Source organism: Talpa occidentalis, unplaced genomic scaffold, assembly GCF_014898055.3.
Source record: "Talpa occidentalis isolate TD23 unplaced genomic scaffold, MPIMG_talOcc4v2.1 talOcc4.17, whole genome shotgun sequence".
NCBI lineage: Eukaryota > Metazoa > Chordata > Mammalia > Eulipotyphla > Talpidae > Talpa > Talpa occidentalis.
The window spans coordinates 28,063,142-28,080,582 of NW_023601754.1; the positions used below are offsets into that span (position 1 = coordinate 28,063,142).

Consider the following 17,441-nt stretch of genomic DNA (forward strand, 5'->3'; position numbering starts at 1 on the left):
CCCACTTGGCACAGCAGACCTCTACTGACTTGCCCACTGCTCCCCTTAGCAGTGTATTTCAGTCACTCCGCCTGTTCTGTTTCCCACTCTGTCTCTGGTGAATCCTCTCACCTCCAGCACCTCTGGCCTGTACCTCAGTTCTTATATGCATAAATAAATAATATCTTTAAAAAAATAATTTATACTAAGGGGAGATAACAGGCTGACTTGGTTGTTTTGCCCTGGGTACCTTATTTGGATAGTTGCTATAGAAACCAGGAGGCAGTCTCCAGTGGTTTTTCACCTGGTTTTAGAAATGACTCCCTCTCTTATTTTTATTTGAGGTGACATTGATTTATGACATTGTATATGATTCAGAGGAATGGGTTCACACCTCTTCAAATATATGTCACTATACCGCACCCACCACCAAGCACCCATAGTCCTCTACCACAGACCACTGGGCCCACTCCACACCCTGTTCTCTGCTTTCCCTGTGCCCTTATGGGCACCTCAATTCTTTTTTTAAAAAGATGTATTTATTTATGCATACAAGAGCTGGGGTGTAGGCCAGAGGTATGGGGGGGTGAGAGAATTCACCGAGGACAGAGTGGGGAGCAGAACAGGCAGATCTACTGAAATACACTGCTGAGGGGAGCAGCAGGTGAGCCAGGAGAGGTCTGCTGTGCCATGTGGGTCAGCTGCGTCATGTGGGTCAGCTCCCTGGCCAGGGATTGAACTCATGCTGTAGTGGCTGCCGATAGCTTCATAGTACTTGGACTTAACCCCTTGTACCACCAGGGAGGTCCCAGACCTCTGGGAGCCTCAGTTCTACACTCAGACTTCTAGATTTGTTATTGGTTTGGTCTGTCTGACCCTCTATTTTGGTTATATATCATCCATATAATTAGCTATTTATAGGGAAAAAATAGAAATGACATTCTCACAGTTACACTTTTATTTTTATCCATACTTGTCTTCTTGATAGTTTTTTCTTGAGATCTTTTTTGGTATCCTTTAGGTACTTTTTCTGTACATACCATGGAGGTACTACTTGGGCCAGAGCCGCCAGTCCCTGGCAACCTAGTCAGCCAAGGTGTCGCCGGCGAGTTGGTGCCGGCTGGCACTGTCACTGAGTCAACAGAGGCGTGCCTTTCATTCTTCCCTTTTACTGCACTCTTTGCAATCACATGTGACATGTAGTGTTTATGTTCTTAGAGATAAGATGCTGACGTCTTTTTTCTTGATCTAATTTTTTCTGCTTCTCTAATTAATCATTTTGTAGAACCAGAGAAAGATCTTCGATACGTTGGCAAAATTTTGGATGGATTTTCCTTGGCCTCTAAACCTTTATCTTCTAAGAAAGTAAGACATTTTTTAAATAATTGGTGTAGCTGTTAAAATATCTGCTGCTTTGTAATTTAAGTTGTTGTATTAGCAGTTGAAAAGGTAAGTCAGTTCTGGTTATAAAAAGCAATAGCCCAGTTACTCTTAACCGTCCAGGAAAACGTTCTGTATTAGAAATGTCAGTCAATGTCCACATTGTATTCAAAACATCTAATTGTGAATGTTTTAAGTCTAAACCTCAAGGAAGTAGTTGTTCCCATTAAAATGAGTGACAGTAGAAGCTGATGGAGGAATGGAATTGATCTAATTCTAGGGATGATGTAGCGCAAGGCAAAGTAGAACACTTTCAAAGGGCCATAATTGCCCACAGGCCTGACTCCTGCACACTTTAGCTGGTCTGGCCAAGGTTACCCGGACTCCTTGTTAGCAGAACCAGGGAGGGAAGCTGTGTTCATGCAGGTCAAACCCATGGAGAACTCCACAGGCTTTTCCATAGTCCTGCTCTTATGAGATTCTGTGACAGTTCAGACCAAGCGGTGCTCTCCTACACCTGCCAGAGCCCTGGGCTCACAGGCGGGCCCTACATGTTAGTGAATGCTAGTAGCTCAGGAGGGTCTCAGGTAGCGTCTGCCCTTTTGCCTTGTTGGCACCCCATCTTTAGACTGTTCCACAGTTTAATCAGATTTTTGTTTTTCATTCAGCAAACATTTGTTAAGTACCACTGTGGCTTGGCCTTTGGTTCTCCAGAACAAGGGAGGCCAGTGTAGCCCAAGATAGCACATTGGCTATTACAGAGGCTTGCTTTGTTTAACTGTGATAGTGTAACAGTGAGCAGAATGCATTTAGAGCAGCATTGGATGCATAATAAGCTGTTATCAATACTAGAAATGTCACATAGGGTCAAAGAACAGGAAAAGGAAGCATCCGCAAGGTTGAGGAGCGCGTGTTCCCCTCTGGGTTTCAGGGTAAAAAGGACAAAGTCCTGTGCAGCGAGGGTGCTGGACAGACACGACTCACTGTCGTGGGCCAGTGCCGCAGAGGAGATGGGTGAGGGGCTCCTGAGCAGCGCCTCGCTGGAGCGGGGCTTTGGGCGTGAATGGCGGGGAGGGCCGTGTTCACCTAGCCTTTCAGACAGGCAAGTCTTCTTACTGGGTGTCTAGAAACACAGCCTATGGACCCAGATGCCAAGCAGAACAATGATTCAGCAAAGGGAGAGAAACACTTCCAGTCTAGTGGAAGGTATTAAGAGTCTATCCTGGTATTATTACTAAGGTGAAAAACGAAGCCCCCACTCCTTGCTCAGCAGGCAAGTTTGGGAGGCTTGAATGGATAAGGGGGGTGGAAGGGACTGCCTTGGGAACCTAGTTAAGGTTAACCTAGTTAAAATGATCCAGATCATGAGTCAAGACACCCCAAGGGCTCCCCCATCTCCCCGCTACAGTGGATTTCAATAAATCCCCTTTTTCTTTCTTTTTTTTTTTTTTAAGATTTATTTTTATTTATTTATGCATACAAGAACTGTGTAGGCCAGAGGTGCATGTGTGGAGGGGGAGAGGATTTACTAGAGACACAGCGGGGAGCAGATCCCCTGAAATACCCCTTTTCCCGTCTGCACACATCTCATGTGCCTGCTGTGTATGCTGAGAACAACAGCACAGTGCGTGGCCTGTGGCTAGCCCCATATCTGGGGATTGAATTCGTGCTGCAGTGGCTCAGGATAGCTTGCTGGGACTTGAATGCCTGCACCACCAGGGAGGCCCTAAATCCCTCTTTTCTGTTCTCCACTCTATCTCTGGTGAATTCTTTCACCCTATGCCTCCGGCCTACCCGCCCCCCTCACCCTGATTCTTCTCCTATGCTCCTTTGGACTTTGTGTGCTGGGAACATGAGTGTGTCTGCTGGCTGATGTGGGTGTCTGTATTTTGGAAAAGGTAGTCAGGCTAATGTGAGACAAAGGACGTTGCCTGACAATGGCAATGCCCTGCCTCATAGACTTCCACTCCAGGCTGTACGTTCCAACCCCCGGGGAAGCCTGAGAAGCTCTGGGAGCTGACTTTGTGGGGTGGGATGCAGACATGGGTATTGTCAGAACCCTCAGCTAAGCCCACCGTGCGGCTAGTCCAGAACCACAGGCGGGGGGCAGTCAGTGCTCCACTGGGTACAAGGCTGAGTTTCAGGTGGCTGCAAATCTAAATAATGGGGACTGTCCTTAAATGTGTTTGTTAGACCAGGAGCAAGGGAAACCACTCAGTTCAGTTATTAAAAATAACTAGTTCTTTCTTCCAACTTAGTGGTTTGCCATCACTAGAGCCTGGCTGTATTCCCCAGACATTTCAATTTCAGGTCAGTTAACTTGTGAATTAAAAATAACTTGGGTCAATGGGCCTCCCCGGTGGCGCAGTGGTTGAGCGCTGGGTTGCGAAGCTGCCAGCAGCCTCTGCGGCGCCGGTTCGATCCCCGGCTGCTCCCCGGCCACCAGAGGAGGGTCCCACATGGCGTGCAGACCTCTCCTGCCGCCCGCTGCTCCCCTCAGCAGTGTACTTCGGTCCTTCTGCCTGCTCTGCTCCCCGCTCTGGCTCTGGTGAATTCTCTCACCCTCCCGCGCTTCTGACTGTACCCAGTGTATGTATAAAACAAACAAACAAACAAATAAATAAATTAAAAAAACATGCCTCTATTAAAAAAAAAAATAACTTGGGTCAAAAAATAAGGCCTGAAATTGTAAATTGGGGCTGAAACACAATCAGAAAAAAAAGATTCTGAATTTAAAAGTAACTTATTTAAAGGTATTGGTTCTTCCTAAGCCTTGAATCCTATTTTCCTGAATTTTCTGACTTGCAGTGGGCCACTCTGCACATGGGCCACGCACTGTGCTGTTGTTCTCAGCATACACAGCAGGCACATGAGATGTGTGCAGACGGGAAAAGGTGATAATAAAATTGTGACCCTCCAAATCCAGGATGGATGCTGGACACAGGGGCAGGCTGTTCGGAGTTGCCATATAACTGCAAAATGTTAGCCTGCGAGGGCCTCCTTGGTGGTGCAGGGGTTAAATCTTGGTGCTGTCGAGCTACTGCCAGCCATGGCAACATGAGTTTGATCCCCTGCCAGGGAGCTGACCCACATGGCGCAGCAGACCTCTCCTGTCTCGGCCGCTGCTACCCTCAGCAGTGTATTTCAGTAGATCTGCCTGTTCTGCTTCCCACTCTGTCTCTGGTGAGGAGTAAATCCTCTCACCCCCTGCACCTCTAACCTGTACCCCAGTTCTTCTATGCATAAATAAATATCTTTTTTTAAAAAGTGTTAGCTTGGGAAAGGGCAGGGTTAACAGCACACAGAGGGAACAGGTTTTCTTGGTTAAATCAAATGTGACCTCCTGCAGCTGGTACTTTCTGAGTTCTGTTTTGACTTTTCAAGACATATCCACCACCTGAACTGCCAAGAAACTATCGGCCGGTACATTATTTCAGACCTGTGGTAGCTGCAACCTCAGAGAACTCCCACCTACGTCAGGTGTTATCACAGTCAACTGGAAAGCCAGCACATGATCCAGGGACACATAGTAGGCACCAGCTGAATGCCTCCAAGCGGGGCGAGTTGCTAGGAGAAACGCCAGTTCAAGGTATGTGCCATGGAGAAGATGAAAACCATTATGCTTATGATAATCTGAGTTACCAACATCAAAATGAAAGTTGTTATTTTCCCAGTGATAATTCTGTAATGAGTTTTATTCCTAAACTGTAAGGCTAGAATTGTTTATTGTGAATGGCATACGTAGCAGACTTGCTTTTCCAGCAGTTTGAGTCATTAGAATTACAATCCTTGTATTAAGTTTAGCAGTTTCAGGCTTTTAACAATTGCCCAGTATGTGGTGAAGACCAGAGACATGTGTACTTCTCTTTCTCAGGGGTTTAGGGTAGTGCTATTTTTTTCCTGAAAGTCCACGGGGAATGAGTGCATCTGAAAGTGTGGACAAATGGGAAAAATCTCTGTAACTTGGAGCAGAAAGACCCACTATGGACGTAGGTTCCATTTGGGAACCTAACAGGCAGAAAAGGGGGAGGGACAAGAAAGAGGGACTAGTAAGCCAAGGTGACCTTCCTTTAAGGGATTTCAGGGGTCCACTGCTGAGCAGGCCATTCCAGGCTGACTGGTTTATGATCACATTCCTGCGAGAGGCTGAAACTGTGATGAGGTGAGGTTTTAAGTCCCAGCTTGGTGATGTGGGGCTTAGGACAAGTGACTCCATTTTGGGCCTGTTGTCTCTTTTGTAATAATTATAGACCAAAGTGGAACTCTTGGTTCTTACTTCCTCCCACAAACTTACTCTTCCTCCAGTCTTCCCTTCTCAGTAAATGGTACGCCAGAGACCCACTGCTCAGTCCGAAATGTGGGGATCCTAATTCTTAGCTCCTCTCTTTCCTCCCTCCCCGACCCTACCCAGTGCACCAGCAGGTCCTCTCAGCGGCACGCCCAACACACTCTGTCCACTTCTCCTCGTCTCTGCTGCTTCACCCCAGCCTGAGCATCTGTCTTCTCTCACCTGCACTATGGTAGCAGGCTCTGTGTTGGTCTCCTTATCTTCCACTCCCTTCCACAGAGGCCCCGTGAACAAAATTACATCACTGCCCCCCTTAAAATGCTCCAGTACTTCTCACATGAAAGAAAAACCCTAACTTCCTAACTGTGGGTCCGCCCTGCCTGCTTTTCAGACCACATCTTACGTCACCTTCCCTGAGCTCAGGTGGTCAGACCTCAGGATCGTGGTGAGCACAGTGATGCTTGGGGGCCTCTGTATTTGCAGTCTCCTCAGCCTCTGCCCTTCCCTCATGTTTTGGCTTCTTTTTACTTAGACTTTACCTCAAATATTTGTTCTTTCGAGGGGCCTTCCAAGTCCTCCCTGCCCACCAGTTGTCTCTTCTCACTCACAGCCCTCTCCTCTAAGTTAACTCCGCTGCGTCACCCTAACATTTTTCAGTCCTCCTCTGTGTTGATTTTGTGCATCTTTAATGTGCCTTTCCCTCCCTGTAAGAGCGGGACCTTGTCTGTGCTGCCCCCCAAGTGCAGACTAGCTCCCGACATGGAGTGGGTGCTCAGGGAGGTATTGATATGAACGAGCCCTTGACCGTTAGCTGTGCTCCGAACTGGGGCTCGTGCTGGACAGGACTGGGAATGGGTCACCACAGACCAGGGCCCTCATTTTAGGATCATTTAGTGATCCTCATTTTAGGATCACTCACTGTTTATCACCAGATGAACATCCAGGCATTAACCTCCATCCAGGTGTTAACACTGAGGAAGCTGTGTGGTACCACAGTCTCATCCCCAAGGGTAATATAAATATAGAGGAAACACTCCATGCAAATTCCACATCTCCAGGTTCACAAATCTGTGATACTGAACATATCAAATATCACAGAGGAGATAGAGAAATGCAAATATACTTGTCTTGGGATACGTTTTCATCCTTTCCTTCCTATTATCATTTTTACTAGGTTCAGCAACTTCAGTGTTAGAATTTCTGTCCCAAAAAGATAAAGAGAGAATCAAAGAAATGAAGCAGGCAACTGACCTGAAGGCAGCCCAACTCAAGGCCAGGAGTCTGGCCCAGCAGGCCTCAAGCAGCAGGCTCCAGCCCTCTTCTCCAGACGTCGGACATAGCTCTTGGCACCTGGCCTTGAGTGGTGGTGCAGCTAACACCAAAGCCAGCAACTTCAAGCCTTTCGCCAAAGATCCAGAAAAGCAAAAACGATATGAAGAGTTTTTAGTAAATATGAAACGGGGTCAGAAAGGTGGGTGGTCCGCCCGGGTCTCCCATGTCTCAGCTGCGGTAATGTCCTCACTCAGGGTTCTCGCCCACTTCCCAGATTTAGAGTTGAAGTATCCTGTGCAAACAGCACAAAGATTTCAGGCCCTGGCTCTCCATCTTAGAGAACAAGAACAATTAGTTTGTGTTTGTCTCTATCTCAGGCCCCACAGATAGCTACTTAAGTAGAGAACATGTTTTGGCAGTGGCTCATGCTAAATTACAGGCCATTTACTGTGTGCAAATGCTTGATTACCATAAGTGTTGCATTTTTCACCAAGAGAACAAGGTCATCTCCCTGCTTTATCTCAAGGGCCTCACCACTCAGTCCTCAATCATAGCCCAAGTAGACTTAAAAAAAAGTGGTTGATTGTTGATGACATGGGGGAAATCAGTCTGAGATCTATAAAGTAAAAATGCAGAACCTCCCTGGTAGCCTAGGGGTTAAATCTCAGCACTATCACTGTTGAGGCCTGAATTCAATCCCCAGCCAGGGAGCTGACCCACATGGTGCAGCAGACCTCTCCTGTCTCACCCACTGCTCCCCTCAGCAGTGTATTTTAGTCGATCCTTCTGTTCTGCTCCCCACTCTGTCTCTGGTGAATCCTCTTGCCCCTGGCACCTCTGGCCTACACCCCAGTTCTATGCAAAAATAAAATAAAAAGAATTTAAAAAAAAAAAGATGAAAATAGAGGAAAAGAACTGCTCTCTGCAAAGTCCTTGTGAAAAATTTCAGCAAATCAGAGAGGTTGGTTTCTTAAAGCAGATTTTTACCTACTGTGCCCTTACTCCCTACTCATCCACATCCTTAATGTTCACTTGTTAAATTAAAAGGGAAGGAGTGTTTTCCTATCAAAACTTAGGAATGAGCTCGCTGGGAGTGGTAAGAAGTTCCTTGCTTCAAAGATGGAACCAAACATTCATCCCTACCTCCTTACTTCTGTTGCAGACGGTAGACAAAAATCAGTAAAATCATTGTGAGGAAGAGAGCAGTTCTCTGCCAAGTCCCTCCCCACCATGCTCTTAAAAACCAGGATAAAGACAGGGTCTCTGCTAGTCCCCAGCATATTCGGTACTCCAGGTGCTTTCTGAATGCTGGTGTTTCTCCTGGAGTGAAGTGGTTCTTGTCTCTGCTCCACAGATGCCCTGGAACGCTGTCTGGACCACAGCATGACAGAGTGGGAGCGAGGCCGCGAGCGGGATGAGTTTGCCCGGGCGGCCCTCCTGTACGTGTCTTCCCACTCGACCTTGTCTGCCAGGTTCACCCACGCCAAGGAAGAAGATGACTCGGATCAAGTTGAAGTCCCTCGAGACCAAGAGGTCTGTCCCCGTCATGTCCCTCCCTGGTGATTTATAAGTTCTAGAGCTGTGTACCCAAGTATTTCAAATCCCTCACAAGATCATTATATGCTTGGCATTATGGGATCAGATATTAGCTTTACACTTTACACTTTTAGCTTTCAGTGTTCTTTAGCATTAATATTGTAGTGTAAGCTGATTTGTCACTTGGGAAGCGTGCTTGCAAACTTTTAAGTGGAATAGCATCAGGTCAGTGGAGAGACCACTTGTGCAAACAGAATGAACATCTTTTCCTTCTAGAATGACGTCAATGACAAGCAGTCAGCCGTGAAGATGAAGATGTTTGGGAAGCTTACCCGAGACACGTTTGAGTGGCACCCGGACAAGCTTCTCTGCAAGAGGTTCAACGTCCCTGACCCTTACCCAGAGTGAGTCAGATGAATCTGCCCTGATGTCAATACTTACTCCCAAGTTAAAGCTGACTCCCCCTCCCCCTACTTTTTTTTAAAGATTTATTTATTTAAGCATACAAGAACTGGGATACATGCCAGAAGTGGGGGAGGGTGCGGCAGGGGGGCAAGAGGATTCATCAGAGACAGAGTGGGGAACAGAACAGGCAGAATGATTGAAATACACTGCTGAGGGGAGCAGCAGGCGAGTCAGGAGAGGTCTGCTGCGCCTTGTGGGTTGCTTCCTGGCCGGGGATCGAACTTGTGCTGCAGTGACTGTGGATATCTTCATAGGTTGAGTCTTAACCCCTTGTGCCACCAGGGAGGCCCCCCTTTTTTGAGATTTATTTTTATTTATGCATAGAAGAACTGAGGAATAGGCCAGAGTTGCGTGGGGTGGGGGGGCGTGGGTGAGAGGATCCACCAGAGACAGAGTGGGGAGCAAAACAGGCAGATTTCCTGACATACACTGCTGAGGGGAGCATCGGGCGAGACAGGAGAGGTCTGCTGAGCCATGTGGGTCAGCTCTCTTGCCAGGGATTGAAATCAGGCCTTAGCAGGATTGAAATCGGGCCTTAGCAGTGATAGCGCTGAGACTTAACTCCTAGGCCACAAGGGAGGCCCTGACTTTCCCTCTTACATACTCATGTAAATTTTCTTTTTCTAGAGGAACTACTTATACACGCTGAGATTTACATTATATATACTCTCACTTCTATTCATTTATTACTAAAAAATGAACAAACATCAGATAACAAACTTTACTTCATATCAGAGATATGAAACTCAGATGTCAAGTTGCAAAATCTATAAAACAAAAAACCGCCTAATTTGCTACCTTTTAAGTAATACACAGAGTTTACATATAAACCATTACTTATGTTTCCTAATTCTTTTTCCTTTTTGATTATCAACACTGCCAGAAAGTATATACAGTTGAATCAGAGAGGCCCAAGTAAGCCAGTCTAAGTTCTTACACTGCTTTGAGAAGTGAACGTATCTTAGAGGACCATTTAAGCCAAGTCAAAGAGCTATTGGTGAAAAATATGTGCTGGAAAGCTTTATTGGGGTGGATATTATCCTTATAGTTATTAAAATCATGTCTGTGTTTTTCTTTGCCACCCCAGTTCAACGTTAGTTGGCTTACCAAGAGTGAAACGTGACAAATACTCAGTCTTCAACTTTCTCACACTCCCAGAGACAGCTTCTTCGCCTACAACTCAAGCATCAAGTGAGAAAGTCCCGCAGCACCGAGGTCCTGACAGTGAGTCCGGGTAGCTCAGGTCTATGTTCTGGTAGGAGAACAGAAACAAAGGTCCTGCAGTCCTCAGGATGCACCCTGTGCAAACTCCCCCCATATTTAGAGAACTGCTCATAAGAATACATTGGCTCCTCTTGTAACAGTGCACATTTTGGGGTGCACTGTTTGAGGCGCACTGTTCAGCAGCCTCTGCCATGTCACCAACACCTTCCACAGTGCCTGGCCCATACTGGGTACGCTGATGTTCTCCAAAGAATGAAAGAGCCATAATGGAGAAGTTGTCTTTTCTTGATGATTTTGATGTTCTATCTTTGTCCTGCTTTTCAGAATCAAGAAAACCCTCCAGATGGGACACATCAAAACAGGAAAAGAAAGAAGACTCCATTAGTGAATTTTTAAGTTTGGCTAGATCAAAAGTTGGCCCACCTAAACAAGAGTCCAGTCCATTAGTAAACAAAGAGGAAGAGCCTGTGACAGACTCAGTCTCCAATAAGGTATTTGGGGCATCCAGGTTCTCTGCCAGGCTGACCATAACCTTCACCTTTCCGGTGATGCTTTCTCATTACTCGATAACAGGGGTCGACAAACTTTTTCTAGATATTGTAGACTTTGTGGGCCATACTATCCCTATTGCAGCTATTCGATGCTGCTGCTGAGTGTGGTAGGAATCTCAGGCAACCTAAAAGCAGTTTGTACACCCATGTTCCAGTAAAACTATTTACAAAACAGGGACCAGATAGATTTGGCCACTGGGCTATAGTTCCCAACTTCACTCTATGGTCTAGCAGTTTCAACCATAGCTTTAATTATTTGAGGAAAGTTTGTGAACTTCTCTACCCAGATGGTTTTACTTGCCATTAACCATTGAAACAGAATTTAATTTATTTGTATTGGAAAATCTGATTTTCCAAGTTACAAGTATTCTTGTTTGGAGAATATAGGAAAATGCCCATTAGATTTTTTTTTTTAAAAGATCAATTTATTTATGCATATAAGAACTGGGGTACAGGTCAGAGGTGTGGGGATGAGAGGATTCACCAGAGACAGAGTAGGGTACAGAACAGGCAGATTGACTGAAATACACTGCTGAGGGGAGCAGCGGGTGAGACAGGAGAGGTCTGCTGTGCCATGTGGGTAGCTCCCTGGTCAGGGATCGAACTTGTTCTGCAGTGGCTGCCGATAGCTCATAGGTTGTGCATCCACCCCTTGCACCACCAGCGAGGCCCTTAAGATTTATTTTTTATTTATGCATCCAAGAACTGGGGTATAGGCCAGAGGTTGGGGGTTGGGGGTAGTGGTGAGAGGATTCACCAGAGACAGATTTGGGAGCAGAACAGGCAGACTGACTGAAATACACTGCTGAGGGGAGCAGCAGGCGAGATAGGAGAGGTCTACTGCACCATGTGGGTTAGCTCTCTAGCTGGGGATCGAACTTTTGCTGCAGATAGCTTCATTGTGCTGAGACTTAACCCCTTGTGCTACCAGGGAGGCCCCCACATTAGATTTTATTTATTTATTTTTTTAAGTTTAGGGCTACATTTTTTTTTTTTTTAAGATTTATTTATTTATTTATTTATACAAGCACTGGGTACAGTTAGAAGCACGGGAGGGTGAGAGAATTCACCAGAGCCAGAGGGGAGAGCAGAAGGCAGATTGACGAAGTACGCTGCTGAGGGGAGCAGCGGGCGGCAGGAGAGGTCTGCGCGCCATGTGGGACCCTCGCCGGTGGCTGGGGACCAAACCGGCGCTGCAGAGGCTGCAGGCAGCTTTACAGCCCAGTGCTCAACTGCTGCGCCACTGGGGAGGCCCTAAAATGACTGTTTTAATAGTTAAAAGCTGAACTGCACAAAAAATTCATTCTATTAGCCTCATTAAAATATTTTATCTTTAAATTAACATGAATTTAAATTAACTTGTAGAAAATGTACAGTTCATTAAGTTTTTTATACATACATAGATTCATGTCACCACTACCACAATCAGGATGAAAAATGGTACCATCAGCCCCCAAATCTCCCTCATGCTGGCCTTTTATAGTTATACCCCTCTCACTTCAAACCTGTCAACCATTGATCTCTTTCTCTGTCCCTATAGTTTTATTCTTTTCAGAATGTTACATAAATAGTATCAGACAGTAGTGTTTTGAGAGTAACTTCTTTGACTCAATGTCCTAAGTTTAAAATTCAGTGTTGGATATGTATCAACAGTTCATTCATTTTCATTGCTGAATAATATTTCACTGCAGGAATATACCACAGTTGAGCCATTCTCTCCTTCAGGACATGTGGGCTGTTTCTAGTTTCTGGCTATCACAAAGTTTCCATGAACATGCAAGTGCAGACTTTGGTGTGGACATAATTTTCATTTCTCTAGGGTAAATTTCTAATAGTGGAATTGCTAGGTGATAGGCACATAAATTGAATTTTATAATAAACTATCAAACTGTATTCCAGAGTGCTTGCTTTATATATTTTGAACTCGTTATGTGACTAAACATTTAGTTTTTTTATGTCTATTTGGTGAATCAAACCTTTTACTGTTATGTAACAATACTCTTTATTCCTGATATATATTTTCTTTTTACTTTTAACTGATCAACTTAATTATATTTAAAGTAGTTTTTTTTTCTTTTTTTTTTTTTAAGAGCTGGGGTACAGGCCAGAGATGCAGGGGGTGAGAGGATTCACCAGAGATAGAGCAGGGAACAGAACAGGCAGACTGAATGAAATACACTGCTGAGGGGAGCAGCGGGTGAGACAGGAGAGGTCTGCTACGCCATGTGGGTTGCTCCCTGGCCTGCCGGGGATCGAACTTGTGCTGCAGAGGCTCGGCTTGCTTCATAGTGGGTGCTTAACCCCTTGCACCACCAGGGAGGCCCCTATTTAAAGTAGTTTTAATAAAAAACATGTCATTGGATTTTTTAAGAAATATATTTGCTAATCGCTGTTTTTTGTTTTGACGATTTGCATGTAATTTGCTGATATATTTGGATTTAGATCTGCAGTTTTATTGTTTTCTCTTCCTACTCAATTTTTATTCCTCTCCTTCCCCTTTCCTACCTTCTTTTTTATTGCTTGAATAATTTTAGTATTGCATTTGAATTTATTCTTTTTATGTTGTCTCTTTTTTTGGTGATTACTCTGGGGATTTTAATATACACATTAATCTTTTCACAATCCACTTAAAATGGATATATTACCACTTCTTTGTGGTATGTAGAAACCTTACCACTATATGGGCCCCTTTAAATTCTCCTGTTTTATGTTGCCCTTTGTATAACATAAACATTCACTGGAAACCTCATCGGACAATATTTTAATTTTTGCTTTCAGGCCATTTTCTGCATCCTTTCAATTCTGATTCATGACATATCTGCATGGGAGGCTTCATCTGCTTCTGCCAGTGGGACTATTCTTTTTTATTTTTTCACTTTTTAAATTTGTTTATGTACACATGAACTGGGGTGTAGGCCAGAGGTGTGGGGGTGAGGAGATTCACCAGAGACAGAGTGGGGAGCAGAATAGGCAGATCCACTGAAATACACTGCTGAGGGGAGCAGCAGGTGAGACAGGAGAGGTCTGCTGTGACATGTGGGTTAGCTCCCTGGCTGGGGATTGAACTTAGGTCGCAGTGGCTGGCGATAGTTTGAGAGCTTTGAGACTTTAACTCCTGTGCCACCAGGGAGGCCCCAGTGGGGATTCTACAGTCAAATCAGAAACACCACGAAAATTAATGCCTGTGAATGATCATTGTCTAGTCAGGCAGTAGTGGGTGTGGAGACCCATGTACATGAGCATAAGCAGAAATGCATATGTGTGTGTGTATGTTCCAGAGTCCTTGACTCCCCTCAGCCTTGCCTCTTCCTTCCTGACTTTCATGTCACTGTTCATACAGGTGGCAAACCAAGGTGTGGATTCCCAGATGGAGGGAGAAGATAGCCGTCCGTCCATGGACTTATTCAAGGCCATCTTCGCCAGCTCCTCCGACGAAAAGTCCTCATCTTCTGAGGAGGAGCAGGGTGCCAGCGAGGAGGAGCAGGAGTGCACTAGGGAGCCCAACTTCGAAAGTTCCCAAAAGACTGGTTTGACGGAAATACCCTCTGTGGCGCCCAGTAAGTCATATTTCCGACTTTGGGACCTAAAGGCAAAATAATGATCAGCCTAGAGAAACTATTTCTTTGTTTAGTATGAAATTTTAAATAAGAATAATCAGCAATCTTACTATTTTCAATTGAGGTGGAACAGAGTTCTTTTTTTTTTTTTTTTTCTGTCTGGTATAAATCTCTGACATGGTTTGATAGTGTTGATTTTCCTGTCCTAGTGGAGGAGAGTATAAAAAAAAAAAAGATGCTTTTTAAAATTTTTAACCTGTTGATGATAAGGTCCCAGGATTACTGGAGAACACTGGTCAGGAGGAATAGAGGGGCTCTGCCTGCTTTCTTCTCGGTAGGGCAGATGCCACACTCTGGTGCAACAGCCGATAGGCACTGCCGGGCACATAGTGGTACTTGGTGGATGGCGTCTGTTCTCATTATTGCGAGCCTTCCAGGTCAGTGAGCTGTCTTACCTGTTCTGTTCAGCCCAGCCAGGAGTCTTGGCACAGGCAAGGAGGCTCTCTGGCACTTGCAAGGATGGGAGACTTTTCAGATGTTTGTCTGAGTGGACAAAACTTCCTTCTCAGGGCCTCCCCTGGTGGCACAGCAGTTGAGCGCTGGGCTGCAAAGCTGCCCGCAGCCTCTGCAGCGCCGGTTTGATCCCCAGCCACCAGCAAGGGGCCCACATGGCGCGCAGACCTCTCCTGCTGCCCGCTGCTCCCCTCACCATGTGCTTCGTTCGTCAGTCTGCCTGTTCTGCTCCCCGCTCTGGCTCTGGTGAATTCTCTCACCCTCCCGCACTTCTGACTGTACCCGGTGCTTGTATAAATAAATAAATAAATATCTAAAAAAACAAAACAAAAAACTTCCTTCTCAGTCTTCCAGTGTTCTTCCACTCATGTCTGGCTAAAGTGATCTTGGGTATACTTTTTGAGGACCTGTCTGGAGGTATAAACATACTGTTCTTTCTTGGGTGATTGCAAATGTTATCCTTTTTCTTCTGCAGGGAGAAACAACCACCTTATCTTTTTTTATTAAATTCATGACATTTTATATCATTGTTCATTTTTATACAATATTTCCTTTCTCCTCTCAGGTGTAGTCCCTGTAAAATTCCCACCACCAATTCCCAGGCACCATCACCAAAGTTCCTTGTGCTCTTCCCTCCTCTGTTTTGGTTCCTTTACCTTCCCCTCCCCTGCAGAATGTCTCTAATTTATAGTTGCCTGTTAATTTTGCTTTCTTCTTTCTTATTATTTTTTCTTCATCCCTTATTTGGTTCCCCTATAGTCCTCCTATAAGTGAAACTATCCTGTATTTTTCTTTTTCCTTCTGGCTTATTTCACTGAGTATAATCCCTTCTAGCTCCACCCAAGTTGCTGTGAATGGCATGAGTTTATCTTTTTTGATTGCTGAGTAATATTCCACTGTATGTATAGACCACATCTTCTTGATCCAGCCATCTATTTTTGGGCATTTGAGTTGTTCCCATATCTTACCTATTGTAAATAGTGCTGCAATAAACATAGGGGTGCAGGTATCCTTTCGAATAAATATTTTTGTGTCCTTTGGGTAGATTCCTAGGAGTGGAATTGTTGGATCATATGGTAGATCCATTTTATTTATTTATTTATTTATTTATTTATTTTTATTTATTTATTTATACAAGAACTGGGGTATAGGCCAGATGCGCGGGAGGGTGAGAGGATTTAACAGAGACAGAGTGGGGAACAGAACAGGCAGACTGAAATACACTGCTGAGGGGAGCAGCAGGTGAGACAGGAGAGGTCTGCTGCACCTTGTGGGTAGCTCCCTGGCCTGCCAGGGATCGAACTCATGCTGCAGAAGCTGGGGATTGCTTCGTAGTGTGGTGCTTAACCCCTTGCGCCACCAGGGAGGCCTTCCTTCATTTATTTTGAATGAAATTAAGCTTTCTGAGCTGTGCCATGCTCTTAGTATCGGTCTGTAAGTTTTTATTTCTTCTCAGATGAACTTAGCTCAAGGGCATGGGTTTTTGTTTTTTGGGGTTTTTTGGTTTTTTTTACATTTTAAAAAGATGGGATTATTAGAAAAAAAGAGAAAGAAAAAGAGGAGGTACCTGCATAGTCACAGGTGGGCAGGAGAAATGCCGCTCCTATTTCACAAAGGGAAAAAGTTTGTGAAAAGAACTCAAGGATGTGTGGGGGTTTTTTTTAATAGTAATTTTTTTTTAAGATTTATTTATTTATGCATACAAGAGCTAGGACACAGGCCAGAGATGCGGGGGGTGAGAGGATTCACCAGAGACAGAGTGGGGAGCAGAACAGGCGGATTGACTAAAATACACTGCTGAGGGGAGCATTGGGCGAGATAGGAGAGGTCCGTTTTGCCATGTGGGTTTCTCTCTGGCCAGGCCGGGGATTGAACTCATGCTGCAGAGGCTGCAGATTGCTTCATAGTGCGGTGCTTAACCCTCAAGGATGTGTTTTAGCCCTTCAGGTCTCCACCAGGTGATTGGGAGTGTGTGCTGTGCTCCCCTGTGGGGTGCCCTTGGTCACAGATGCCCTTGTGTGACCGACTTCCTGGCTCAAGTGCCCATGAACTTGGAGCCGGGCTTTCCGCTGTGTCCTCAACCCCTGGCATGAGCTGGTTAAGCAGAGTGTGAAGAAAACCCCTTGTTATCTGGTGGCAACAGACATTATTTAAAGCCTCAGACACATTAATATTTGGCAAATATATGAAATTCATGCCCTGATGTTTTTCAGCTAGTGAGCCGGCACCCCAGGAGCCTGCACCTTCCTTCCAGATCCAGAAGATGCAGATAGATGAAAGAGCAGAGTTTGGCCCGCGGCTGCCTCCAGTCTTCTGTCCCAGTGAGTCGAGAGCTCCTGGCTCACCCACTTGCTTTGGCTCCAGCATCTCCCCTGAGACATGACAGTTCTCTGTTGTTATGCCTACCCCTCTCATCCAACTTTGGTTTGACCAAATATATGCATTTGTTTTTGGTTTGTTCATTCTCAGCCACAATTTGAAACTCACTGCTTGCACCTCATGCCTAAGTTATGGTTATATTATAACCCTTGACACCTTGAAACTAGTTTTCTTTTTAGCTTTCAGATAGTTTTAGTAGAGTCCTGAGTATCTCAAACGTTGTCACTTACAGAATTAAAAGTAAAAATCTAGGACATGAACATGGCAGGGAAATTGCCGAAAGTAGGCATTCTGAGA

The 17,441-nt window shown here is 45.2% G+C and overlaps 1 protein-coding gene across 2 annotated transcripts in view; it reads left to right on the top strand.

Moving 5' to 3' along the window:
• The window catches only part of GPATCH1 (G-patch domain containing 1), a 40,155-nt gene that overhangs the window by 17,137 nt on the left and 5,577 nt on the right, over positions 1-17,441 (top strand). Inside the window, exons 9-17 of one of the 2 annotated variants that reach the window (XM_037516373.2) lie at positions 1,265-1,344; positions 4,744-4,948; positions 6,822-7,118; positions 8,274-8,452; positions 8,732-8,859; positions 10,008-10,144; positions 10,469-10,635; positions 14,036-14,252; positions 16,979-17,086. In XM_037516373.2, coding sequence (XP_037372270.1) covers positions 1,265-1,344; positions 4,744-4,948; positions 6,822-7,118; positions 8,274-8,452; positions 8,732-8,859; positions 10,008-10,144; positions 10,469-10,635; positions 14,036-14,252; positions 16,979-17,086 — 1,518 coding nt within the window. The remainder of the gene's footprint in view (positions 1-1,264; positions 1,345-4,743; positions 4,949-6,821; positions 7,119-8,273; positions 8,453-8,731; positions 8,860-10,007; positions 10,145-10,468; positions 10,636-14,035; positions 14,253-16,978; positions 17,087-17,441) is intronic. The other variant, XM_037516374.2, reaches the window with a different exon arrangement.